This window comes from Drosophila persimilis, unplaced genomic scaffold, assembly GCF_003286085.1.
Source record: "Drosophila persimilis strain 14011-0111.01,24,50 unplaced genomic scaffold, DperRS2 tig00000431-arrow-pilon, whole genome shotgun sequence".
Lineage (NCBI taxonomy): Eukaryota > Metazoa > Arthropoda > Insecta > Diptera > Drosophilidae > Drosophila > Drosophila persimilis.
Window position 1 is genome coordinate 436,520 of NW_020825312.1, and position 27,458 is coordinate 463,977.

General features: G+C 40.6%; 4 protein-coding genes across 5 annotated transcripts; 3 read left to right on the forward strand and 1 right to left on the reverse strand.

Moving 5' to 3' along the window:
- Nucleotides 1-30: 30 nt before the first annotated feature.
- On the forward strand, nt 31-3,253 carry LOC6595862 (ras-related protein Rap1). The gene is made up of 2 exons (XM_026989730.1): nt 31-150; nt 394-3,253. The coding sequence occupies exon 2, from the start codon at nt 1,003-1,005 to the stop codon at nt 1,555-1,557; it is 555 nt and encodes a 184-aa protein (XP_026845531.1). The 5' UTR covers nt 31-150; nt 394-1,002; the 3' UTR covers nt 1,558-3,253.
- A 58-nt stretch (nt 3,254-3,311) lies between these two features.
- On the reverse strand, nt 3,312-5,254 carry LOC6595861 (CUE domain-containing protein 1). Of its 2 annotated transcripts, none has more exons than XM_026989431.1 (2): nt 5,036-5,254; nt 3,312-4,917 (listed from the first exon to the last, which is right to left on the reverse strand). In XM_026989431.1, exons 1-2 carry the CDS (start codon nt 5,192-5,194, stop codon nt 4,195-4,197), a joined length of 882 nt encoding a protein of 293 aa, XP_026845232.1. In that variant the 5' UTR covers nt 5,195-5,254; the 3' UTR covers nt 3,312-4,194. The 2 variants fall into 2 exon arrangements, with proteins under 2 accessions (XP_026845232.1, XP_026845231.1); XM_026989430.1 differs by having other exon boundaries at nt 3,312-4,962.
- Nucleotides 5,255-13,002: 7,748 nt separating this feature from the next.
- Nucleotides 13,003-13,917, forward strand: LOC6595860. The gene is made up of 4 exons (XM_026989838.1): nt 13,003-13,176; nt 13,251-13,557; nt 13,691-13,702; nt 13,777-13,917. The coding sequence occupies exons 1-4, from the start codon at nt 13,003-13,005 to the stop codon at nt 13,848-13,850; spliced, it is 567 nt and encodes a 188-aa protein (XP_026845639.1). The 3' UTR covers nt 13,851-13,917.
- Nucleotides 13,918-24,151: 10,234 nt separating this feature from the next.
- Nucleotides 24,152-25,549, forward strand: LOC6595859 (cuticle protein 7). The gene is made up of 3 exons (XM_002021368.2): nt 24,152-24,208; nt 24,320-24,448; nt 24,663-25,549. Exons 1-3 carry the CDS (start codon nt 24,194-24,196, stop codon nt 25,068-25,070), a joined length of 552 nt encoding a protein of 183 aa, XP_002021404.2. The 5' UTR covers nt 24,152-24,193; the 3' UTR covers nt 25,071-25,549.
- Nucleotides 25,550-27,458: the final 1,909 nt, after the last annotated feature.

Sequence of the window (27,458 nt, forward strand, 5' to 3'; positions counted from 1 at the left end):
TTACGGGCGAGAAAAATTGTCTTTGCCTAGAATTAAAACGTTATCAATACAACAAAGTACAGGAATTCGCGGCCATTACCGTTTTCTTGGCTTTATCGAGAATCCAGCAACCATATCTGCCCTCGAGTCGCAGCTAACACACAAGAAAAGGTAAAACTCCGAATAGAGTTGCCTGCTAGCAACTCTAAAAATGAATCATAAAAGACCAAGATAGAGCGACGAGAACGAGCAACAAAAAAGAAGAGTGCAGTCAGTTCTTGAAGCCAGCACAGCATACAAACCAAAAACCAACCCAAAACCAAACCAAAAAACGAAACGAAACGCAACAAACGAATTTACAGTGCAATCGAGCTTTATTCAACATACAACAAATTGCTTTCTTTATTCCCACAGTGCGCTCTCGGTAACAGCAACAGTGACAACGGCAGTGGCAAAGCGGTGGCAGCGGAAAAGCAGAAGCGCCAGCGGAAATTTCTTTTATCGCTGAAAGCAACAATTGACGGAACGCACGCACCTCCACGAGAACCTGAGCGGAAAGAGCGAGGGAGAGGCACAAACACTCACACACACACAGACACAAACACAAGTACTCTCTCCACACTACACACAGACACACACTCGTACACGGCACAAAGGTTATCATCAATAACAGAACCAACAACAAAATTACTTTAAATATAAATATATATATATAACGTTCAAAAAAACAAAAAAAAAAACGTTCTAAAAGAACAACCACAAAACTGCAACCGAAAAGCAATCGCCGAACAACGCCTAAACTAGTGATTTTTGTGAGAGAGACCAAGACCGAGAACGAGAGAGTGAGAAGTGAGTAAGAGAGTAAGAGAGGAGAGAGAGCCGCCCCGCGTTTTAAAATTAAACATTTGCAACTTCAATAACTCCAAGAGGAATTTGTAACTGGAAACCCACCTGAACCCGAGTATTACCTACCGCCTACCTGCTTTTTGGTCTTACACAAACTACAGCCAGCTACAGTGAAAAATGCGTGAATACAAAATTGTGGTTCTGGGCAGCGGCGGCGTGGGCAAGTCCGCCCTCACAGTGCAGTTTGTGCAGTGCATTTTCGTGGAGAAGTACGACCCCACCATCGAGGACAGCTACCGCAAGCAGGTGGAGGTGGACGGGCAGCAGTGCATGCTGGAGATCCTCGACACGGCTGGCACGGAGCAGTTCACGGCCATGCGGGATCTGTATATGAAGAACGGCCAGGGATTCGTGCTGGTGTACTCGATAACAGCGCAGTCGACGTTCAATGATCTACAGGACCTGCGCGAGCAGATACTGAGGGTAAAGGATACGGACGATGTGCCCATGGTGCTGGTGGGCAACAAGTGCGATCTCGAGGAGGAGCGGGTCGTCGGCAAGGAGCTGGGCAAGAGCCTGGCCAATCAGTTCAATTGCGCCTTCATGGAGACCTCAGCCAAAGCCAAAGTGAATGTGAACGATATTTTCTACGATTTGGTTAGGCAGATCAATAAGAAGTCACCCGAAAAGAAACAAAAGAAACCGAAAAAGTCCCTATGTGTTCTGCTATAAGACTTCCAACAAAACAAAAAAAAAAGGAAAAACAAAATAAAAAAGGGTATAGGAGAAGAGCGGTTAAGAGAGGAGGGAAGGAGAGGAGAACAAGTATAAGAGTAAAGTTAAAAACATTTTCAATTTTTTTTTTTTTCGTTCTTGTTTCGTTTTCGATCCGAATGCAATATGCAGTTATACAATACAACACAATATAAAGATTGTCAAACAAACAAACAAAAAATTGAAATAACCAATCTACTATATATACAATACAAGAGAATGAGCAAAAAACGTACATATGCTGACAATGTTTTATAACTGTTTAAAGTTTTTGTAATTATTACTATTTACTACTATTATGATTGTACTATTTTTCGCTGATTAACCATTAATCAATATGGGGAATTATTTAATATACTTATACACACACATATATATATATACATATTTGTCGTTCGTTTTTTGAGCCGTTTTTTAAATTATGCAACAAATGAAACATTCGTAAACTAAAACATTCGTATTTATTGATTCTTTTCGATTATACTCTATACACAATACGTCTTATATACAACAAAGCAAAAACAAAAGCAAAAACCAACAAAGAAACAACAAGTAATATCTATAAATAGAGCCGTATACCTAATGTCATGTCGTTGCTCTTCTACCAATTGCAAAAACAAAGAAGTAAGAAAAGAAAACCAATTCAACTCAAAATCAAATTAAGCTAAATATTAACTTGTACTAGCCTGATAGATGATGATGATGATCATAATGATGAATCCAGATAAAAGCAAATAAAATTGAGAAACAACAAGTAAACATGTATAAGAACATATTTTATAAAAATATTGTCTGCAAATGATGTCAAAATGTTGCAAACAACCAGAAGAGTAATGAGATCCATTTAGTAACTAGTTTAAAACAAATTTACAACTAATTGTTTAATACGATCAATCAATCCAAAATTGTAAACACCTCCATACACACACAAACACACCTGCACACACACATGCATGCTACATCCCAACATATATACAAAACACACAAATACACTCCGGCACGCTCTCAGAGAGCCAATACCAAGGCGGAAGTGGGACGGAACATACATTGACCTACGATAGCTACTTCCGCACCCTTTTTGCGGATCAGAAGAAATATCATCCGGCAGAAACATAGAAAAAGAAAGGAAGCCACAAATTCTAGTATATTTATGCATACGAAATGGTCGTGTCAATCCCAAAATGAAAAGAAATATTAAAACGAAGTAAATTTATAAATATTTCATAATAAACATTGCATAAACATAAACATAAACATAAACTTCGCGTAGTAACCAATATGCCCTTAAATCAAAGTCTAAACACAGCCAACAACCAACATTGAAACTAATTAAAAACCTAAGCCCAAACGTATATATTATATACATATATGATAAAAGATACAAATCATTTTTGAATATAATAAAAAAAAAACCAACCGTTACAATAACATAATGTAATAATGAGCGTGTGAAATGAATGTAATTGAAAAACCATTTTTTTTCGAACTTGTTTCCTTACTTGCCGTCCGCTCAGGATCTGCGATACTTCAGAACAGAAGTTTTGTCAGTCCTGAAGTCGAGGGTGAAGTAACTCAACAGGTTCGAGCATCTTTTAATTATTAATAAATGTATTATGTTTATAAAAAATTAAAAATGAAATGCAAAAACAAAATAAAAATTAAATAAATTCAAATATGAATGGGTAGTCATTTGGGAGGAAAAACACCTTCAATTGAAATTTTGAAATATCTGTATTTGATACTTGGAATAGTAATACAAGGTAGTTATTCAAATATTTATACATACAATTACAATCAAATAGCCGCCTTTTATAATTATATTAATGTTTTGCTACTTTATAGCACGCATATTCACTGAAAGATTTTCCATAGGTCCGCTTTGGAGCTACTTGAAGTTTTGTCATCCATGTGGGGTAGGCTGGTAAAACTGCATTTGATATGGTGTCTGGACACGAATGCATAGTTTTGAGAGACTCGACTTGTCGGGATACATATTTATATAATATAGCCATGCATAGGGTGGAAGCCAGTTAAGCGCAGGACCACATTGATTTAAAAGGGGAGAAAGAGTTTTCGTTTACATGAATATTTAGCTTCGATTACTGTACAATACGTTTTTTTTGGGTTTCTTTATAATGACTAGGTTTTTGGGCTAAGCAAGGTGCTCTACAGAGATTTCTATTCTTGGTGTGATGCTCAATTAATTAACGCATTCAATAATCAGTCCAACTGTGTGCTGCAAACTAGGGCGCTAAAGAAACGCCCGGTTCTTGTCTTCTTTACAAATTATCAATAAAACTTAATTTTGCTAATTTGGCAACAACGAAAGTTGAAAAAAAATTTTATACAAATCATATTGTAATACAAGATATATTGCACTGGGATGTTTACGAGGGGTAAAAATTGCACTTTTGGTTATGATGTGTGGGGGTGTTTAAAAACTAGAATAATACAATTATTTCGCATCTTGTTTTTGAGATTGGGAGGAGATTTCGTTCTTGCTTAGAGATTACTTTAAAGGAGATTACAAGCGCACGTGATCGTCACGGTATGGCCATTGAGATAAGATAACAAAATGCTGGACCCGTACGCGCTTCACTTGCGTAGTTGCAACTGGCCCTGCTGCTGCTGCTGTTGCTGGGATTGCGGTTGGCTCGACTGCTGTTGTTGCTGCTGCTGATGATGGTGGTGGTCCTCATCGTCGCTGGGCTCCTCGCGCAACGGTAAGGAGTCGATTTGCTTGGCGGTGGTTACCTTTTTATTGCGCTGCCAGGTGAAGACGCGTGCCATTTGTAGGAATTTCTTGCGCGACATCTTCCCCATGTTCTTGAGACGCTCCTGAAACGGGGCATCATCTTCGCCCTTAGTCTTTCCCGTCTGCTCCTTCTCGAGGGCGTTCATGAAGTCTTGATTCCAGCGCAATTGATTCATAAACTCTTCGTTCTGCAGCATCAGGGCAAACTGCTCGTCGGGTAGCTCAAAGTCCTGCTGGCCAGCAGCAGGTGCAATGCGTAGAAAGCCTGGCGGAAGCACACCCAAAATGGGTGGGTTCCAGCGACGGGCTGTGCTGCTACTCTGACTCCTCTTTGTGGGCGTGCTGCTCTGGCTATTGATCCGATTCGAGGTGCCCAGTGGCCGCATCTTGGGCGAGGCACCCGTGTTGGGATGATTCGGCGAAGCGCTGGCGGTTGTTAGTAAAGCACCAGCGCTGGCTGCTGCTGCGGCTGCACCGCTGTCCCCAATGCCATCCGTGGTGTCAACGAGCTGGACATTGCGCCGTAGGTCTTTGTCCGAATCGTTGAGATTGATGAGACTCTGCTGTGGGGAGACATTAGCATCCAGTTCATTGCGCAGTTTTTCGTTCTGTCACATGCGGTTAGGTTAGTATAGTAGCTGCTGTTAGTATACACAAACAAACGCACACACGGACCCCTACCTGATTATCTATGGACATGGCCAATAGGGCATCTATTGTCTGATCCACGGCGCCCAGATTTGCCCGCAGTATGGCCTCAATTACCTCGCGATCGATGTCGGGAAACATCTTCTTGAAATCGGCCATGGCCTGCGAAAATTCCAGTTGCAGCGTCGACATTTCGAAAAATAAAAATATTTTTCGTCTCCTCCAGTGTGACCCCGCGAACTTATCGTTAAAATATTCCCGCTGACCCTCGGAAAATACCGTATAATTTTTAAAATATATCGATGACAAAACGAACTTAGCCCACTTAACCCCCTTCTCTTTAAATAGGTGAACAGCTTGAGTTAAATCGGGAAAATAATACCGTTTGTAAATTTTTCTTATAAATCCATCCTTTCTGTTTTCCTACGATAAAAGCTATCACGATATTTTTCAACTTAACTGCGCTTAAATTCTTCAAGTTTAAAAATGTTTAATAACCACTGTATTTGAATGCCTATTGGTCTACAATGGGTTAATCGCTCTCTGTCCCATGATCGAAAATTATATTCCACGATTTTGATATTCGGCTTAATATTACTAGCTATCTAGGACCGTCAGCCCTAAACACATAACTGTATACGATTGATGAATCAAGTTCCTACAAGATTGGTTAATTTTAAGTACTTATTTTTATTTGATTGTGTCTAAAATAAGCTTTAAACCAAAAAGGTCACAGCATAAAACGTTCACATGGACGGAATTAATGCAAGTGTGTTTGGAATGATACATCATTCTTGCTCGTCAACCGGTATCAGTTATGATATGGACATTTGTACTTCCTGTTTCCTTTAGGTAATGCAAAATTTTTGTTTTCCAACCTGCTTTGAAATGTAATAAATAATGCCTTCCTACAGATTTAAATTTATATTTATATACATTATATATTACATACATACATATGTATATGCATATGTGTCTTGATTCCGTTCCTGTAAGAGGACCATTAACTGTACAATTTCGTACGTAGTTTCATTCATAGGAGACTAGATAACAAAAATTTCCTCAATTCAATAATATCCTTTTCTCAAGGGTATGCACTGTGCACGACAGGATACTAGAGCTGCGCGCCACAGTGGCATTGTTTAAGAGTGACAGCAGTGAAAGGAGTGAGTGAGTGAAAGGAAGCACGAGTTGACATAGCGAAAACTAAAAACAACGTGCATATGTATGTCTCAATACCCTCCGTTCTTTGGTAAAACTGTAAAAATGAAATTTAAAATATTGACGGAATCGATGAAATATGCCTCGAGACGAGTTGTTATTTCAAATAGAATCACATCTATGATTCAAAATACTATTTTCTGGTATAGATTGGGAAAGGTCTCTAAATGGATACATTAGATAGGCCAGTTTCGCCCTCCGCCAATAGAGTCTCCACCGGACCATGTTCCTATCCTGCCTCGTTCAGCATGATTCATTCCTTCTAAGTATGGCTGGTATATTTTTAATGTGCATATGTATATATATCCAATCTGCCCTAAAGAAATTTCGGGCTATTCAATAAATATATTTGAAACCCATATTGCGTGGTAGTAAGTCATTGGGCAGGAAAGGCGTGAAATCAAATTTAAATCTGTTGACTGTATCAATAAATCACAATCAAATGCATTTTTATGTGGGTTCCTGTACAGTTACACTTTCAAATGAGTCAATAAACATTTATGAACGCATGGTGGAAGCCTTACCCTCACGTGATTGTCTCAACTGCTGATAATTGTCCGGCACGTGCTTGCTTCGGTTCCGGCATGAGAAGCCAGTTCCGTCTGCCGCTCTTTAATAAGTGTCAATTAGCACTGATATGATTGTCGTTTGATACTGTATCAGCGATACTATGCTTCCAAAGTAAGACGCTTATCTATGTATATCATATCTGTCAGACAAGTGATGATTCCGATTATTCCACCCCCATCGATTCCGGGTGATGTAACAAAAAAAATTAATTTAATCACATTGTCTACAAATGAAGCGTGGGCGAGAGATTAGCCAGCAACCTTTCGATATTTTCGGATCAGACAAAAGGTTAGGCGTGTCAATATACTAGATTTTATTGGAATAATCAGCATTTTTTGGGAACATTTCTAGACAAAATTAATTACTGTCTACTGGAATACGAAGAAACGCAAATGACTAGGGGAAATTCTTTGTATTAGAAGTAACCTTTTTGGGTGTTAAAAGATGTACTCAAAACTTGCAAAAGTTTTATTTTTTATTATTCTGCCACCCACCATTCATTTTATTTTAACTTTGCGTTTCTGTGTGATTTAATCTCTGGTAGATATTGCATCACATTATTCTGCCAAAAAATCTCACAGAGCAGAGAGAGGGTCGGAGGTCTGACTTATAGCATAAAAGATAAGATCAGCTTGGTTATCTCTGCGATGGACAAGTGTAAATTTCCACTCTATTTTTAGATGAATTTCCGTAACTGCGAATTTATTTTAGTTCGTATTGTTTGGTCAACACTTTTTGTTGATATCATTTAAAAGTACATATGCCAGAGATCCCCTACTGAAGATGGAACACAAAATACCTATAATCATGTGATTCCATAGCTTCTTAGGGCGAAATTTCATGAGTTTGCAATATCCGCTAAACATTTCAGCATCCGCTAAGTGGAAAAAACTGCGAACCGACATTGACCCAATTAAATTTGAAATGTTCTAGCAAAATCGTTGCGGGTTTAATGACCTATAATTGAAAGTGATGGGGGCATTGATCTTCTGGGAATTCAACGAATATACGCCTACTATCGTACAGTTTGTAGATTGTGTCCAAAGCCTTGACTCAAGATCCTTGGCAAACTGCCGCCGGAATCGAGTCAATGAACCAAGCGAGGGAGTAAACGCAAGCTCCAAGGCAGAGCGTGATCAGCGAGTGGGACAAATGAGATTTAACCTCTTGATATACAGAGCTTGAACAAACTAATATACCTTACATTCTACGCTGTAGCGCAGTCTAATTTTTCGGTTGTTTAAATCTATATGGCTTGATCATAAATCTTGGCTTTATCGGACGATTTGTCAAAAGCGTGGCATGGTACACAATCGCGCAGTCCGGAGTACCGCGACTAGAACCAACATAATTCAGTTTCTGTTGAGGCCAGAGCCGAGAGAGCCTCACGAACAGTAGTACTACGAGATCGATCCGATTCGATCCGATCTGATCTGATCCGATGTGTTTAGTTTTCGAACGCACCGTAAAGAAGAACGTCGCGAGCGCCATTTGATTACTCTCACATTTCGGCGAACAAAAGTATAATTATAAGAACTTTTCAAGTGCTCCCATTCACCCATTCACACCCCCACAAAACCGAACCTCTGTTTGGTTGGAATAACTAAACGCCCACAAGAACATTGGAACCTACCTACGCCTCCTCCCAAAACCCCTAATACACTTTTGTAGCATCCGAAGTGTCGTCGGGTTTCCGACGGCTGTATGGTGTTGTTGTGGTCGTGTTACCGCGTTGTTAGCCAGGTCTACGAGTATTTTTACCTGTTGCCTTACCCTTTTTGTGCGTCGGTCAAGCGCCTATATAAACAAGTGCTCTCAACGGATTTGCGTTTATTCTGCATTGTCACACCTAACGCTCAAGATTCCCAAAGCGGAGCAAGAAAAAAAGAACACTTTCAATCTGAATTATTTTATATATTTTTTTTGGAAATTTCATAAATTTCAATAGACAAAAAAGTACCACAGTACTTAGTAAAAAAGTACATTTACAGTAAAAAAGTACAGTTACAGTGAAAAGTGCTGAAAAGAGAAGAAATAACCTTGAGAAATAAGGATTTGAAAATTTCTTTAAAAGAACTTAAATTACTTGAAAAGGAATTGAATTTTTAAGAGGTAAGTCTTGATATATGTATATATGTATATACATACATATATATATTAATACGCAAATTTCTGATCGCAATATATTTTAAAATGAATAGATTTAATATTTAAAATAAATATTTCTTGTTTGATATTTTGATTAAATATGGTTAAAAAAACTAGTAGATACATTTATATTTCAATCAAAGTGAATTCTAGATTTAATTTCACTATGTTTGAATCTAAGACCCGTATATTTAATTTAAATATGGGTTTGTTGCTTTTTACTATGCCATTTTTCTCTCAGTGTAAAAATAATGACCTGGGGGAACTTTCCTTTCAATTCAAATACATTTTTAGTATTAGTTTAAAGCCGTTCTATATTGGTCCAATCGCGGCCTCTTTGAATTCTCAAATATGCAATAGCGATCTATTAAGTTCCATTCTTCTACTGGCGCCAAGAAAATGTACTTTTCGTCTATTGATAACGAACATTCATATATTTATTTATATTTTTTTACGACACTCAATTATCAGCAAACATTTCAACAATGTCATTTCGTTGCGGGATTTTCGATTAACATTATTTCCATTAAAATTCTTTTATGCCCCAAAGAAATTATTGTAGTCGGCTTATCAGCGCAGGAACGGTGCACTATGGTCCGAACGACCACTTTTGTTGGCCAAAACCTAATTTTTCAAAGTCAAAACTGAAACCTGGTTTTGATCGCTCTGCATTAGAAAAAGATCGACCATTAAATCTGCTTACCAGAAATTTCCATAGATGGCGCCACATTCGCAAAATCAGCTGTGCAACCCAACTGTTTTTATAGTAAAGCACGTGAAGGGAAAAAGTGGCAAATTAATAACCACTTTAGATATCTCAAAAATTGAAAAACGCCAAGACGTGATTAAATTTTTTTGATGAATCTTAATCTGTCGGGTTCTTACTACGTGTTTTGAGTTTTTAACTGTCTCTAGTAGTTCTGATGTCTTCGTAATTGAAGGTTAAAGTGAGGCCTTCAACATGTGCCAACTTGTAATGAAAACTAATTTTTGAAAAGGTGTACAAAGTGAGTCCTACCTAGTCCCACCCTGAAACCTTTTCTGTGTCGTAGATTAATAAATTCTTTTTGAAATGTATATAGTTAGAAATGCCACTTTTTACCACAATTCTTGGAATTTGCATTAATAGAGCATAACCTCAAATTCGAAAATGCATATTTGTTTGCCGAATGGAATTCAGAGAAGGGTAAAATTATCAATTATTTGAAAACGGATCTTAAGGCGACATATCATATGAAATTAATAAAGCTTTTGAAGATACCAGCAAGAAAATTTGTTACCGTTTGGCAACATACCGGAACAAATGCCGGTAAAATTCAAAGATGTTTGAACGAAAATATGTGGATTGGCCACAAGCCTTTGTTATAATACATTTATCTTTATGTCCAAATATGCTAACTAAGTTCGTAAGGCTGTACAGGACCCAGTCGGAAAGCCGGCACATATCTCACTTAACGAGGCGTTAACCTTGCTTCTAGACAAGGATTTCGGCAATAATTTACGGAAACCTTTAAACGATTTTATTTTTATTTAAATCAAAATTTTTTTTAGTCGTTCAACGCCGTTTTCTTAAATAAAATATGCTTAATACTTTTTTTCACTATAACTAAAAATTTAAATATGCATTATTAAAAAAAGGGGCGGTGCCACACCCATTTTTTTTCTTAAATCCATTTCTTATTGATTATATGTATCCAATACAAAAAACTAAATGAAAAAATCTTGTTCCGTTCGGGAGTTATTAATTTTGGCCAACAAAAGTGGTCGTTCGGACCATAGTGCGGTGGCAGAGATATGTATGTAGATGTTCAATGGAAAGTCTCGTGAATCTATCATTTATGAAATGCGTAGTTTTTATTTGATTTGACGATGCAACGGTTGAGTGGTGTTGGGGGGATTCCAACTAAGGTTCAGATCCAGATAGCTTTTGTTTACACGAAGCCCGGAGCAGAAGCAGAACAAGAAGCAACAGAAAAAAGAGGGCGTGTCAATCGTAGATGTGAACTTATTGTCGTTGATAAGAAAGTACTGAAAGCTCTGCTCTCTCTGTGTGTGTTGGTTGGTTGTGGTCCGATATTTTATGACGTGCCTGATGACGCACTTTATTGTGGGACAAATAAAAGAACGAAACCCATTTATACGATTTTATTATTATATATTCCCCACTTGATGATACGATTTTGGGTCACAGCAGCAAAGACCCCCCAGCCTAGTTATGATGCGAATTCTGTTGGTGATTTGTTTTTTACATTCTCGTAGTTTAATCTTCAGCTTATTCATGAAATAAATCTTAAGTACATTTTATGAAATTCATCCTCTCAGTATAGCGAAACCCGCGGCGCTTCGTATAGAACATTGCTCGGAAATTGTTCTCATTCTCTGAATAGCTAAATAAAACTAGTTTCTGCCTGTTGTCGCATTTATAATAGCATAATTGGGCCCTAACTTGTCATCATCTTATCGCTTATTGATCATTGTTAGGTTTCAGCTTTTTAATAACCATCGAAATCGAACACTCACGAACCTGGGGCAGCTGTCAAATAAATTCGGCATTCCATCCGTCCCCATTCCCGTTCCCATCGCCATTTCACCTTCTTCCCTGCATAGTTTTTATGGTGGACTGTTTAACGACTGGGCGTGGCACTTGCACCGCTCGAGAGTTCAATGAAACTTGTACGCGCCTGGCCTTGACTCTAATAATAAATGATATAGAGATGAATCTTGGCTGGGGATCGCCATGAATTAGCCACGACACCCAATGCATTATCAGCTCATTACCGACACCACTCGAACGCCGAACGTCCAACGCCGAAAACGCAAACATTTTAATGTTCATTGTGCCATTAAAATGCGTTTGCTGCGATTACGCTGCCCCCATCAATCATCAATCATCACTGGAAGCAATCGCAGAGCGTGTAAGTCACGGAACGGATGACATTGCTTGGCAAAAGATTATCGCCGTGCACTTGAGATTCGATTCAGGAGGAGGACGACGATTCAGGGAGAGGGCCATGAAGGAGAAGCGGTCAGATCTAGCTCAGTCGGCAACGACAAAAATTAAAGACGAAAAGTATTTTTGGGATTTTTGATAAGTTCAATTCGTAGATGAAATATGTATGTATGTTGTATGACATCAAAAAGACTTATAAGGAAAGTCGTGAGTTCTAGAACGAAATTGGGGATTGATTGGGGAGGAACGGAAGAAAAAGTATGAATGAGTTGAGTTGGAAAGAGTTCTCTCATTTCTTTCGAGGTTTAGTTTTGCTCATTTGTAACCAATAGTTTCCCCCATTATCCCACATAGTTTCATTCGTTTATCCGCAACCGTTTCACTGCATCTTCTTTAAGTAGTTTCATTTCTTTTAAAAAACTCCATCAATCACAATTGAACTTTCCGCCGTTTCTCACTGCTGCCTCTAAATGAGCCAACCCCTAAGCACTGAACACCCTAAATGACTTGTAATTTTTAACACTCAAAAGCCAACCCACCCACGTGCATTAACCCACTCACCGCTCACCTTTAACATTCTGGCTGCTTGTGGCGTCAGAGCTTGAGCTTAATTAGGCATTAATATTTCATAAATGTCAATTAAGGGATGTCTCACAGGGAGAGAGAGACACACAAAGTCACTGAGAGAGGGGTATAGTCCGTGGCATATCAAATGATGATGTTGCAATGTGACCTGATTTCAAGAGCAGGCATCAAAGAAGCCTTTTCCATTTATAGATCGAAATGGAAAGGGGGAGACTTTTGCGAAAGCCAAAACTTTCAACTGGTGCGTGTCCTAGATTTCATTGAGAATGGGAAAAAATGCAACGTGACTGTTTTAAAGTGAAGCCAACACCTTGTGAGGGCCGACGAAACCCCTCGAAACCCCTCGAAACATTTGCGCATATTTTGAAAACTTTGTGTTGTTTGTAATGGGAAACCCTTTTGCGTAAGCACTCAATGGGCGAGGGTTGGCTTGAGGGAGGTGCTTAATTGTTCTAGCCAAATTGTTGTTTGCACTTTCAACACAATATATTCACACTTTTGTGGCCTTTCAATTCCGCAGTACATGATGTCCACAACGTGCGGCTGCTCAATCGTCCAGTGGGGCATTGCCATTGTGTTGCTGTCAGTCGCTACCGGGCCAGGATATGCCATGCCACGTACTGGGCTGCCAACGCAGTTGTTGTTCAGCGAACTGCTTGGAGCGGGTAATGAGGACAACACCTATTATGGCGAGCAACTGGTGAGTGATAGATGGGTTTATTGAGGCATCTACATGGAGACTCAACCACCTGCTTGCTCCCCTTTGACTTCTAGAAGTATCAGCACCAGCAACAGCAGGAACAGAAACAGCAACGACTGCATTCGTTTGCCAGGAAATGGCCTTCGCTGAGGGATCTGCTGCTGACCGCTGACTACGAGGACCTTGGCGTGCCACAGGATAGCAATGAGCGAGAAGTGGTCACCAGTTCCCGTCTCCTGGCGCGTCTGCACAAGCTCAGCGAGAATGGCGGTGGCGAGGAGTTGCGCTACAACCTGGTCAACGACTTAACTGAAATGCCTTCCAAGAAGGTGGTGTCCAGTCCTTCTCTCAAGGAGCACAACACCAAAAAGAATGTGCAATGTAAGTAAACGATCTATAATCTATATTTATTAAGATATATATATAAATACTACCTTCAATGTGGCATGATTGACTAATTTTTTGATTCGAAACATTTTTATTTTCATGTTTATTATTTGGTCCCAAAAATTAGTTCGTAAACAATGTAAGTGTTGCATGAAGCAATTCAAAATCTATTTCATTCTAACTAACATTTGTATGTATTTGTGATTTCCTTAGACATGTCGCCGTGCCACTTTAAGATCTGCAACATGGGCCGCAAACGCAATGCCGGCTCCTATGTACCCTACTGAAGCGATCTGAAGAGCAGAACCCCCCAAAATAAAACTGAAAAGTAAACCCCATCTCCACCCTAAAAAAAAAACAAAAATGGAAAAACCAAAAGCAGCCAAAGTAAAATAAAAGCAGAAAAATTAACAGAATTTGCATTATCACAGATTTGTGGAACACGTTCAAATGCCAAGTATTGTCTATTGATTTAGTTTGAGAATTAGTAATTATGATTATAATGTATTTTTAACAAATGTCTCGACATTTACACAAACAAACACACACACACACACACAAACACACATTACACAACTCCAAAACACCTCTCCTTAGCGATTGTGTCTCTCTTTCCCCCATCCCATATGAACACTTACAAAGTATTTCCATATTAGTTATATGAATATTATCTATGAATTTTTTTGTATTCGAAATACATTCAATTATAATAACCAACAAAATGTTGTTAGATATTAAGCAAAAACCTATATATTACAAAATATTTATTGAAAACAAACAAAAAAACAACAAAGAAAAACAAAAATGAATGATATATTATATTGCCAAGTTTCCTGAATAAATAAATGTTATATGATTATGGTATTCAAAGACCCGAAAGGGGTCGCCCAAAATATTATCGGAATCGTTTTCGTTTTTTAATTAAAATCATGGTGTCCCCAGAAGCAGGCAACGCTCTCGAAAATACAATATTTTTATGCAAAAAAAGTGAAGTCTGCTTTTAGGCGATGCGTGGAATATAGAATGGAATGGTTGATTTTGGAGCTTTACGACACATTTTTAAAAAAATACAGATACTACTTTAAGAGACTTTAATGATGATCGATTTTCTAGCTCTTCGTACAGATTTTTTGTGGCTGTAGATAAGTTTTTCCTATTAGGAATTTCCTATTAGTTGTATGTTCTTCGCTGTTTTTCAGGCTATTTTGTATCTTCAGATACTTTGGTAGCCTTGTATACATATCCCACTATTTCTTCTACTTCTTGTAGATGTTTTTCTTTTCAAATGCATTCATTTTCGTCATACAGATATGTATGTATCTTACGGATGTGGTTGCCCTTCAGGCGATTGCTTTACATGTAAATTATAATGTGGACCACCGAGAACCATAAAAAGTGCACTAAAGCGTGTATTAAATTGATTTAATTGTTTTTGGTAGTCCGCCTCGCTGATGTTTTAATTACATATTAGATTTTGATTGAGTTGCTCATTGCATTAATTAAATATGCAGGCGTGAGAACCAATCGCGGAACGATACCTGATTGATACTTCCAAGAATATTCTTCAGAGTATCTGTTTCTGAGTCTCAGATAATATCACGCAGTCATCTCTGGCAGTAGCCCATAATCCGAGTCATGCATAGACCGACCCCCAGGCTGCGGTTGCAAAGGCCAAGTGCCACTGAAATTTGTTGGAAAAGTCAGCTCAGAAGCCAGTGGGCGTTGCACGTTTCCATTGGCGTTTGCGGAACCATCAGAATTCTGGCTACAGGATATGAAATATTGAAATCGATCGCGTTTATGGCTAGCAACTTAATGTCATGGCGGCGCCGTTAGCCATAAAAAACGGAACGAACTGAAAAGCTGACTAAACCAGAAAGCAAACAGCCAGCACAATCCACTGGTGGTACTCGAGTACTCGTAGTTCTGGTAGTAAACGCCCAAACGCGTTCGCGGGCTGTGGGAAAATGTTAAACAGCTGGGCAGATCGAATCTGAATCTGACTCCAAATCCGAGTAGTACTGACGTAGCTGAAGCTGACCGCCAGAGACCTTCGACTGTGCTTCACTTTTATGCTCTTTAACAGTTTACACGAAATGCATTTCGATCTGTTCGCAATTAACGACTCTCAAGTGATTCATGCTCAGCTATAACTACGGGTTTATGTATGTATAGTACTTACCGGCAATACATCTGTTGTGTCTGTTCTATTCGAATGCAAATTCTATTGCTATTACAATTAAACGTGCTTTGTCTGATTCGTTGCGCGGCACTCGACAAATTGCTTGGCTTGCTTTTGATTGCCGCTTCTGGGGCTGTCGGAGATGTTGACTTCGAGAATTATGAGCCCAACATGTCAATATACTTGTAAAGATCGCAGCCAATCGGATAAGCTTCCCACGAAGCTCAGTGGCATATGATAATTGGCCACACACAGGCGTAAATGGGAGCTTATGATGCGCTCAGCTAATTGGATAGGAATGCTTATAAGACTATAAGCATTTGTTAATCCAAGTTCATCAATCAAAGCGCAACCTGCCTGCTTACATTAAGTTATAGAAACAATTTTCAAATCAAATCATTTCCATAGTTTTCCCAGACACAACAATCAGTTTTTGGATCCCCAGTGCCGCCGAAACAAACTTGGGGCTGAAAATTATACTTAAATTCACCCCGTCCTCACACCACACACCTTACGGATAATTAAGCATCAAAGTGCTGGGCAATATTTTTGGATTTCGGCCGAGTCAAGGTCACACACTAATTGATCAGCGGGCCAAAGCAGAGCCACGTAAACTGACGAAAGTAAAAGTAAACCAAATACGAGTATGAGTATGAGTGTGAGTGTGAGTGTGAGTACGGGGGAATACTCATAGAGTTGATCATTTAATTAACTTAATTCAGTTGTTTAAGTTGCTTGTTAATTGGACTTTCAAATCTGAAATAGCGCCGTCTTAAGCCCTGGCAAAAATGTTCATAAACTTTTCAACTCTGGGACTCTGGGCTCTGTTCAGAATTAAATTGGAATCGTAACACAAATTGCCTGGGTTGGATGGGTGGGGATCGTGGCATTTCTCACACACTCTGCGGGGCCTGACTCAATCCCTCGTGTGAGAAAATTTCAGACTGCAACTGCAAGTGCCACTGCAACTGCAACTGCCACAGCCACAGCCACAGAGCCGCAAGACAATCGCAATTGTTTCGGGCCGCTGTCTGCACCAGATATGCGCGGGTTTTATTATTATTTGTATGGTTCTGAAACGGCATTGACAAGGCCACACTTGTAGTCGGAGTCTGAGTCGGAGTTGGAGTTGGAGTATGATGGAGTGCCAGTGCCCTGTGGTGGTGCCTCATGTGAATGCATTAGGCAAAGTGTTTTGCTGGATTGCCTCTAAAATGTGTAATTTTCGTAGCCGGATTCCGTAGAGCATTTCTTGCAGAGCCACCAAATGTGAAGGATAAACCAGATATTGGTTAAGATCAAATTAACGACGCACATGACATTTGCCAAGACGCCAGCCCCAGCCGCTCGACGTGTGCCGCGCATTTGTCCAACTCATTGAATTGCCCGCAGCTATTTTCATTTTCATTCATTCATTTACTCATTCATTCATGGCACAAAACGTGCGTAAACGCACAACTCGTTTCGGTTGGCGAACGAGGAAAAATAATGTCAAGCTGGCCAAACAACTCTGAGGAAAACCCATAAAAACAACCGACAGTTAAGATTAGCAAGTTTCCTGAGCAAACGTGAAACTCTCCGCTCCACCGGCGTTCCACTGGTGCTCCACAATGAACTTGACACATTTTTCGGAGCTTCAGACAGTGCAAACATTGTGCAAATGAACTAATTACGACACGGGGACTATTGCACAACAGATACTTGATGGCTAATTACAGCGATTGCCACAATTGCCGGGCCATTAGAGAGGGGGAGCAAGAGACCAGACCCATCCCCAGATGGGGCACATTCAAATGGCGTTGCCCCATTAATCATACCGCCTGTCCATGGCTGTCTGGGAGTTGCAATTCTTCTCACACACTCGGCAGAAAAACCAAAATGAATTGCCTTTTAATATCAAAGATTATAAGCCAAGAACTGTCGATCAATTTGGTCAAGATTTTTGTCGATACGCTGTACGAGTATATTTATTTATGACTTTTGTCTGCACGAAATTGAAATGAATGTTCGAAGGTGTGTTGTTCGGCTTTTGTTTTTCATATAATTAATGATCCATTAAGTGTGGAAAAAAAACAATTTAAATTAGGGTTATTTCTAGTAAGAACTAAACAGCTTCCGCATTTGTGTCTAATGAATGTCTATCGAATGTCTATCATACTAGTATATTTTACCTTAATTATAGCCGGTATTTTTGGAATATATATATATATATATATATTTGTTTGAAAATATACAAATGTAATAGGCGGAAAGAAGAATTTCTAAATTTTGCACGCAAATAACTGCAAATCACTGTGTATAAATCCATCAATCCACGAAGAAGACAGAATGAAGCTCCTTGTAATGATATTACTGGCTATCCATTGCGTTTCTAATTATTAAAGTCATATATTTCTATGCCCCACAACTCTATCAAAGTGAATGGCCATCAATTAGCCAAGGCTCACACAAAATGTCAACTCAATTTCGGCCGGCAACCCATCAAACGCAAGAGATTTAATTATCATCTCCGCCTGTCTGCAATTGGAGTGGAGATTCGAGCGTGGAGTCAGCCAAACTCTTGTTACCGGCATCAAAATGATGGCTAATTGTTATTTTTGCATATGCATTCAGGCGGCTGCTTGCATGTTGTTTGATCAGACAGAGAGAGAGAGAGAGAGAGAGAGAGAGAGAGAGAGAGAGAGAGAGAGAGAGAGTGAGAGACCTTACATAATAATCTAGTTAACAAATTGTGTCATGTGGAGCTGCTAGCAACCGAGTAACCGAGTAACCGACTCAACTGTCTCGGTCTCCTCGGTGCCTGCATCCAACCGAAATCCGACAGAGCAGCTGCAGCCGCCTGGTCTTTCCAGCCGCCACTTTCGAAAGTCTTTTGCCCCCCCCTTCCAGAGAGGGGGGTAGAGAATAGAAATAGAGGACTTGCATAACCCAGACAGGGGTACAGGGGAACAGGGGACAAACGACAGCGGTATTATCGCGAGGGTGTTGGCCTACGACTGCATATAAAAAAGTCATTAAAATATTTAAAAATAAATAATCCCCAGCCAGCAATCTGCTGTGCATAGTAAAAACTCACGAATTTGCTCCTTGGGGGCGCCCCAGAAATGGTCAGCCATCGTTTCCTAGCCTAAATATGATAGATAGATCTTCCAAGAGAGGGGGGAGGGAGTCTGTAGGGAACGACTATCATGGCTTGGGCTGTGGGGTGTGTCCAGTCAAAATGTAAAACATGGAAAATGGGGGAAAAATGGGGGAAAAATGGGGTAAAGGCTCTGTCCGCTGGCAATTGTGGGTTAATGGGTGAATGTGCTGTTTGAACTACATTACAATGGATAATCAGTTAGTGGTTCGGGCCGGCCTAACCCGTTGGATTGGTAGTTTTGCCAAGTGGCAAAATATTTGTTATGCAAAACCAAACAAAAGACTTGAGCAACGTTGAAGGAAATTATAGGAAATTTGGTAGTTAATGGTTGGTTTTTCTGTGCATTAAATATATTTCAGCACTCCCTCAGCCATGATACAGCTCAAGCACCCATTGTTCTTTGTGAGTTTCTCTAGAATCTTCAGTCAAATCAACACCTTGAAGTTCATAAACCAGGAACACGCCTTCTGCCTGACACGGACCACCTCTAGCATGTACTCCTGTCAGCTAAACCCTAGGTGAGCCGCTGGACTTGCAGACTTGTCTGATGTCTGCCGTATTGTGGCTGGAAATTGAATTTACTGGATGATGGCGATAGAAACAAGGCGTCGACACCCACGCATCCAGAGCCAGAGCAAGAGAGATCCCCAGAGATCCAAAAGGTACTACGTGTACTATAGCCGACTTCAATCTTTGATTACAGGGCAGCCACACGTCAGTTGTGCAAGAAGCGATTGCCAACAATTGTGCTGCGGTTAACCAAAGAGAAGAGGAGTGGGGAGTGAGTGTGCTGCACAGACAGATCATAAGAAGCGGCATCTGAGACATCTCTGTTGTGGTTTTGCCACTCAAAATTGTTGCAACAACACAAAGTCCAATCGGTTTATATCTCTCTTTAGAGGCAGGATCATAAGTTGGTTTCTAGAATGCTAAGCCGGATATGTACATGGCAATGAGAACAATGCGATAAACATTATGGACATGCCTTTCTGAACAATGAACAGAGATCTCCGACATTATCGAGAGCCAATAAATCAGCAAACTGAGCCACAAATTTCAACAGCAACAGCAACTGCGACTACGACTACGTCTACGAGTACGAGTACGACTGTGAGTACGAGTATGACAATGGGCAAACAATTACAAAACCATATAAAAGCGAATTCGATACGAGAAATCTAAAGCGGAAATTTTGTAAAGCTGCCACGCCCCCTCTTCAGCCCAGAGCCCCAGTCTTTTTCTGGGGCTGCACTGCACTCTGCTCTGTGGGATCGCGGCGGCGGTGGTGAATGCATTGCGAAAATGCCGGGGCAAAAAACCCACCGAATGCAAGCCAAATTCGACCTAAGAGCAGGCCTGTTCCAGCTCCAGCTCCGCTCTGGTCATGGCAAATTGCCTTGGAGTGTCTCCATTCTAAGCCTGGCCGAGGCCCGAAGGTCGGTCTTCGGTCTTCGGTCTCCAGTCCAAGCCTCTGGTTTGGGTCGAACAATGGAGGTGATCTATGTAAATTTCGAGCGACATAATTGCATGGATTAAGCTGTTGTCTGTTTGCTGACTGTTTGGGATCTCTAACCACCCCTCCTCCCCCCAAAAATATATATAATTGGACAGCTGATAAGCCACACGCCCACTGAAAGAGCTGTCAGAGAACCCAAATCCCGCATTAAAATCTACAATTTTTCGAAAATTGTTTCCACTGGAATTACAATTTGTAAAGGAAAAGCGTGGAGCCAGCCACAACCATACCAAAATACAATCAAATTGAAATCAAAGTTTGGGTTAAGCCCATAGACAATTCGACCTTGCGGTTGTCTTAGGTATTTTTGTGGGTGCACTTTACCGTTCGAGCTGAAAAGTGGCTCAAAGTGGTGCAGAAGGAAGTTCGAAAGATTTTCTTTAAAGATTTCACGGAACACCATTCCCCCGGAATCTGTATGACAAGCATATTCCATGATTTCATTAATCAATTAAGCTTTTCCTACTCTTTACTCAGTGATTGCAGTTTGGCTTACCATGAATACCAAGCCGAGCTCTGGTCAAGGTCAGACATTTGTTCAATTACTGCAGCTAATACATTTTTTATTCAGTTTTTACTCCCCCTTTTTTATTGTGGTTGCCACAGCCACAGCCACAGCCACAGCAAAAGCCACAGCCACAATTTTTGTGGCATTTGTAAAGATCGGTAGCCGCTGGTCAAAAATCATGAGTAAATGTTAATTGCCATGAGTCGATCGCAGGTATTGTTTAGCTCAATACGTTAATTACAATTGGAATTTTGCATAATTAATTTAAATTATAGCCCAGGCCATACTCATACTCTGCTGATGCTTGCTGTTGACTTGTGAACCGACTTCCATCTGGGGAATGTTGCGCAAAAGATCTGACAGAACAAAAATTCAAATCAAACGAATGACTTAGGCAACGAACTTGTTTCGCATTTTGCTGCCGCATGTTGCACACACACAGAAACAAAAACTGTAACTAGAAAGCTGCAAACATTTGCCACTCAATCAGTGGCCAAAAGACTGAGCAACAAGGCAACGCACACAAATTGCTTTAATTACAACAAATTTGCTTGAATATATATCAACTAGAGGCATTTCTGAGCAAAAAACACTGAGACAAAATATTTTAAGTAAATGTGTGCAGTCAATACTCAGATATATTTGAAAGCGCTCACTATATAAGGATGGGGAATATTTAGCTAACTTCTGTTAAGTTCTGTTATATTTAGTAACAGATTTCTTTCAGTGTGGGCTAAGCAAATGCTCTCTGACTTTTTACCTGACACCTCCAAATCACGACGACTGCAGCTAGAAAAATATGCCTAGATCGCACTACTCCACTCTACTCTACAGCACTCCACTCAGCCTCAAGTGACCAGCCAGCCCCAGAGATCTCATGACGAGCCAAGATTGAGCCAAGATTGCGACTGCTTCGGGCCACTTGGGCGTTGCATTTCTGCGAATCCGGCTGTTGCTCTGATCGGATCGGATTGGATCGGATTTGGTCTGGGTGGTCTCCCGGCTTCTGGAACTTCTCGCCTGACTCATAGATTCATATGTGGAACGGATCTACGTGGAGTACTGCAATCTTGAGTGGAATAGCATGGGGTGAATAATTAAATCAAAAAGGAAACGAGCAGTATGGCCAAAGAGGTTTCGCATTCAAAAATTGGTTATTGTTATTGTTGGGTCAGCACTGGTCTGGTCTATGCTCTGAACTAAGAGTGCGCTTGGTGATTGTCTAGGAATTTGCACACATCTTAGTAACGGGTTTGTTTAAATCTAGGAAATGCAACCTCTTGCCAAGGAAGTGAATCGGTAATAGAACCTGTTTCGTTTAGAGTATGAAGTAGGAACTTTTCATGGGAGTCTGTCTGTGAACTATCAAAGAAAAAGAAAAAGAAACTATTCAAAAAGAAATCAATTTTTAAAATTTTTTCAGATCCAATTCGATTCAAAAGCTATGGTGGTGAGTCATTTTGGGGATCCTGTTAGAGATTTTATACCTCCTATAATCTGTACCCTCTTTTTGTATCCATATACCCTTTTTAACCACCTTTTTCGCACTGCACTCCTGTGTCGGTTACAACTGTTAGTGATCAGTGATCAGTGATCCGTTACACGTCGTTTGCTGCTGGTCGTCGCTTTGTCGTGATAACCTTGAGATGATTGCTTCAATTTTTTTTAGTACAGCCCAGAGCGGGACAGATAGACACGTAGATGGAGACAAAAACATAGTCAAAGTCGAGCTTACTAATTCGAGACGATTTATAAAATGAGGCAAAGCAGGGCAAGTACATCGCATAAGACTAGAGACCAGAAAATATGCCATAAAACATAAAACAAAGCGAGGCAGAGCTCAAAATATGACAAAACAAAGTACTTTTTGGCCTGGTAATGAGTCAGGGTTGCATTGGAGGAGTTTTGGCCATAATGATGTGGCGCCATGCTGCGCCCCACTTCGGCAACGTCTTCAACGGAGGCCCCCCACTCCACTCTCTGGTTTAATAAGCAAAACGGCCTACATGGCAATTAAAAAACAAAAAGAAAAAAATTAAAAATACTCTTAGCATTAGCAACATTACGTGGAAGCTCTGATCGACGACGCCCAGCATTCGGGCGGAGTGAAAAAAAAATCCATAGAACATAGACAAAATATTGTATGGGAGAGCCAGAGAGCCGCGGCGAACAAATTGCAACATGCAACAATCTGATGGCGGGACAGGGGCAGCGGCTGGGGCAACACCTCCGCCCACCAAAAATGCAATTTTTAGTTGCCGTAGAAGCCATTGTTTTGTTTTATACATAAATATATTTAGTTTGTGGCTAATTTTATTCGTGCTGGAGGATTTTTCTATGCGAGGGAGCAGCCAGATGGGAGATTAGAGAGGCCATTTCAATTAATCGTGATGGGCGATGGAAACGAATACTCATAGATAGTTAAGCTAATTTTTTGTTATAGACTGATCATGATTTTATAATTAATATGATTTGTTAATGCACAATAAATGGGGTTTTTTTTTGTTACTCCTGCTTCCATTATATTTTCATGGCTTAATTTCGTAGAAATTCCTTACCTTTTTAATTAAGGTTTTGGGCTGTCTTATCTTTCCCATAGTACTCCCTTTTGTCAACACAATTCCCAACTATTGTTCCCTTTCCAGCCTGAGTCGATCAACAGTTATCTCACAAATCAGACAGCTTCCAGCCAAAGCAGAGAGCAGCAAACCACAGCAGCGCAGCAGCAGAGACAGTAATCATCCACAAGGTGTGTTAAAATAAGGTGAGGATACTAATGCATTTCGATTCGATAATTATGGCCACTACACGGTATCCCTCTTTCCGTCTCTGTTTAGTATGCACAAGAATATTGTTCGAGTGCAGTGTGCACCTCACCTTTAGTTAGCACACCTTGACAGCAGTGCTCTACATCTAACTGAACTTCACTCTCGTTTTTCATAAAGCACAAAATGACTGTGAGCCAGCGTTGGCGTCGGCTTCAACGTTACTGTTGGTGCAGAGAGAGAGGAGAGGAGAGCAACTTCATGGGCTTCTCGTCTGCGCAGCGGCAGCGGCAGCCGTTGCCACGTTGTTTTTGTTTTTGCTGACCGATTCGCTCGCTTTGCGTTCAACTTTGGCTCTCTTCGGTTTGGCTCGCTGTGGTTCGTGAGGCAGCTCGGGCGTTGTCTTGTATATAAAAGCGGGCTCCTTCTGGTTCTAGTTATCAGTTGAATCCAGCTCAACATCGCATACACTCGCGGCTCTAACAAACCGAACTCCAAAAAATCCAAAACCATTGAAATGGCTTTCTTCAAAGTGAGTGAAAAAGGATCAATCGAACGATATACATACAATAACCTTTCGCTGTTCTCGTGTTCATGTGCTCGAACTTAACCCCTTTTTTTTCTTTTTTTTTTCTGTGTACAGTCCTTGATCTGCCTGGCTGTCCTCAGCGTGGCCTCCGCCGGTGTCCTGCACGGCGGTGCTGGTCTCTACGCCGCTGCCCCAGCCATCTATGCTGGCCATGGACATCAGGATGAGGGAATTGACTATCATGTAAGTATGGGACCATTACCATTCTTTTGGTACACTTTCCAACACCGTCTGGTCTGGCCTGTGGGCCAGGGTCGTGGGCCTTTGCTTTTGACATTTGGAGATTTTCCCACGACTGTCCATTAGCATAGCCCGCGGCGGCGTCGGTGTTGCAAGTGTTGATGGTGGCGTGTGGCATGCACATTAAATTAACACCTGGATCTTTTACTATCCACAGGCGTACCCCAAGTACCACTACAACTACGGCGTGGCCGACTCCCACACCGGTGATGTCAAGTCCCAGCATGAGGTGCGCGACGGTGATGTTGTGAAGGGATCCTACTCCCTGGTGGAGCCCGATGGTTCGGTGCGCACCGTGGAGTACACCGCCGATGACCACAACGGCTTCAACGCAGTGGTGCACAAGACTGCCCCCACCATCCACCATTCCGCACCAGCTGTGGTCGCCCATGCCGCTCCAGTGCTGGCCCATTCCGCCCCACTGCTGTCCCATGGCCCGTCCATTGCTCACCATCTGTCTGCCGCTCCCGCTGTGCCCTATGGCGGCTCTCTGGCGCATCATGCCGCCGTGCCCGCCTACGGCTATGCCACCCACAACGCCCACGCGCATGTGGCCCACTACTAAGGAGAATGGAGGGAGGATACCCAGCCACCCACTTGCCACCATGCAACCACCACACCACCACCACCACACCACTCTTCTGTAATTTATTAAGCACGTTGACGACCTCACAAAAACCGAATGGAAAACGGATGATCGATCTACTGATGAAGCCTGCTCCAATACTCAGAACAGAATCAAGTCATGTCCATCATTACCATGTGTAAATAAGAGCGAGGGAGAAGGTATAATCTGCCTTGTTCTCTCTCTCGCACTCTATCACCTCTATGCATCTGTCTATCTCCCTTACACCACACCATTGCCGTCTCTGTCTCAGCTTTCGCGCAATTCTCTTTTTGTTTGTAATATTTTAAACTTCTCTTTTTGTTGTACATAAGTTGTAAAAAAAAGCGAGTGAAGAACGATGAAAGCCCCAGCAGCGCAGCCCATCATGCCACGCCCACACGACACCAACCTGAAAAAAGATGAAGAAAAAATGAACAAAAACCAATAAAAAAATGAACAATTTATACATATATTGTATTATAAAAAAAACGAACAATTTTCTGTCTAATTTAAGTCTAAAGCTGAATACAAAATTTAGTGAATGACAAAAACCCAAGAAACTCAAAGTTTTCCTTCAACGGAACTGATTGGATCATGAATACAGTCATGAACACATTCTCTTTCGATTAGCAATCGATTCTATTTACTATCTCTAATTATGATGGCAATAATTTATGAGAGTTATGGAAATTGATGGGTAGATCGACTGGCTAGAGATCATGTCCGTTGATTGACAATTATCGGCTTGGATAATTTGTGGGCGGTAGATAGAAAAGGTGAAGGTAAGCACTGCCAATTGATTAGCATTAAATAAATAAATAACAAGCTATTATTATCTGTAAATTGAAGAACACTGTCTGGTAATGTCTCCGTCAAATTGAGACACGTGCATGTTGATCGGTAGATGGATTTGGAGTCGCCTTGACATACATTTTGGAAATACTATTGATCTTCAAATTGTGTCTATCAAAGCTAGTTTAGCATAGATTCTTTAGTACTCAAATATTCATATCATATTCAGGACATAGATTGGACAATATTTTAAATTACACTAATAAATATATGGAAATATCGAGATTATTCGTAAGGATCAGGGATAAAGTTTCCTTCTAACTGTCTAAAGCGGAATTCATAGTTTTCTTTTAGGCATCATTTGTTCAAAAGATGAATTTGAGCTTTAAATCGTTTCTGCAAGACCGTTAGACAAGTGTTTGATACGTTTGTATACTTTTAGGCTATTTTCTAAGATAGCTTTTTGAATAACTGAATTTTTAGTTAATGAAATATCATATAAGAGGACCCAAAAGCTTTAGCCAAAGACTTGGAAAATATCAATTTATGAATACGGTAGACTAAGGCCACCCGCACAAAGTAGCCGAAAGCCGAGCGGAAAACTTATTTAAAAGCTCTGAAAAGCAGACACGTTGCACCGGTGCAAGTGCGCACATTGCCGACTTAAATGAGATGAAAACTTCAAAAGCTCGCCCAGATCGGTTCAAAAAATTTGTTTTTTCAGCAAGCTGAAGGCTGATATCTATAATCAATATTTCGTTCCTGTGGCAGCTATGATATGGTGGTCCGATATTCACCAATTTTGTGTGGGTTTTACACAAAAATTTGAACTTTTGGAGAGATTATCGGAAGTCTGCTATCAAGGGCTGTCAAACACATACTAAGTAACGCAGCTTCTTTAAATTTTGACAGGAGCCAACTGACAGATGCCTGTAGACAGAAGTAGTGTTGGTCTATCAGTTAATAGGCGGAAGCCCACGTAAAACAATTCAGCGATAATTATCGGAATTACATTTTCAGAACATCAGATGTTCATATAACTTTTGCTGTGAATTCCAAACTCCATTTCATATACCACTCTAAACAATCGTCAATAACTATTACAGTTAGCCGTCATCTTGCAGTGCCAATGGGAGTCACTCACTAAACCCTTACATATCATCTTACTAATTTTTCTCCCCTTGGAAGAAAACCGCAAATAGATGCCCCTGCTTTTTCTGTTGGTAAACAAGCTGCCACCCAATGCGGTCACAAGTTCGGGGGCGTCACTCTCTCTACAAAAGACAATAAACCATAACTTTGAAACATTTAAGTCAGAAGAGATGCTTCCGCATGCAACAAATCTTGTCATTTCCGTCACTTTTAACGTGCGAACGCCAGCAACAAAGCGAAATATTGATCTCTTAATGGGCACAACGTGGACCTGGCTAAACAAATGTCTAACAATCCGAATAGAGACACCCATGAAAACAGTGCAAATGCTCTGGTTGGGGGAAGAAGCGTTTATCCGAGATCTGGAATCAGCGAAGCGTTTAAATGTACGCAAAACAGAAA

Excerpts from the sequence above, each read along its gene's own strand:
- LOC6595862 (XM_026989730.1), top strand. The coding sequence starts at position 1,003 with ATGCGTGAATACAAAATTGTGGTTCTGGGCAGCGGCGGCGTGGGCAAG.
- LOC6595861 (XM_026989430.1), bottom strand. The coding sequence starts at position 5,194 with ATGTCGACGCTGCAACTGGAATTTTCGCAGGCCATGGCCGATTTCAAG. Across the intron at positions 4,963-5,035 it reads CCATGTCCATAGATAATCAG|AACGAAAAACTGCGCAATGA; the intron begins GTAGGGGTCCGT and ends CGCATGTGACAG.
- LOC6595860 (XM_026989838.1), top strand. The coding sequence starts at position 13,003 with ATGTCCACAACGTGCGGCTGCTCAATCGTCCAGTGGGGCATTGCCATT. Across the intron at positions 13,177-13,250 it reads CCTATTATGGCGAGCAACTG|AAGTATCAGCACCAGCAACA; the intron begins GTGAGTGATAGA and ends TTTGACTTCTAG.
- LOC6595859 (XM_002021368.2), top strand. Across the intron at positions 24,449-24,662 it reads ATGAGGGAATTGACTATCAT|GCGTACCCCAAGTACCACTA; the intron begins GTAAGTATGGGA and ends TACTATCCACAG.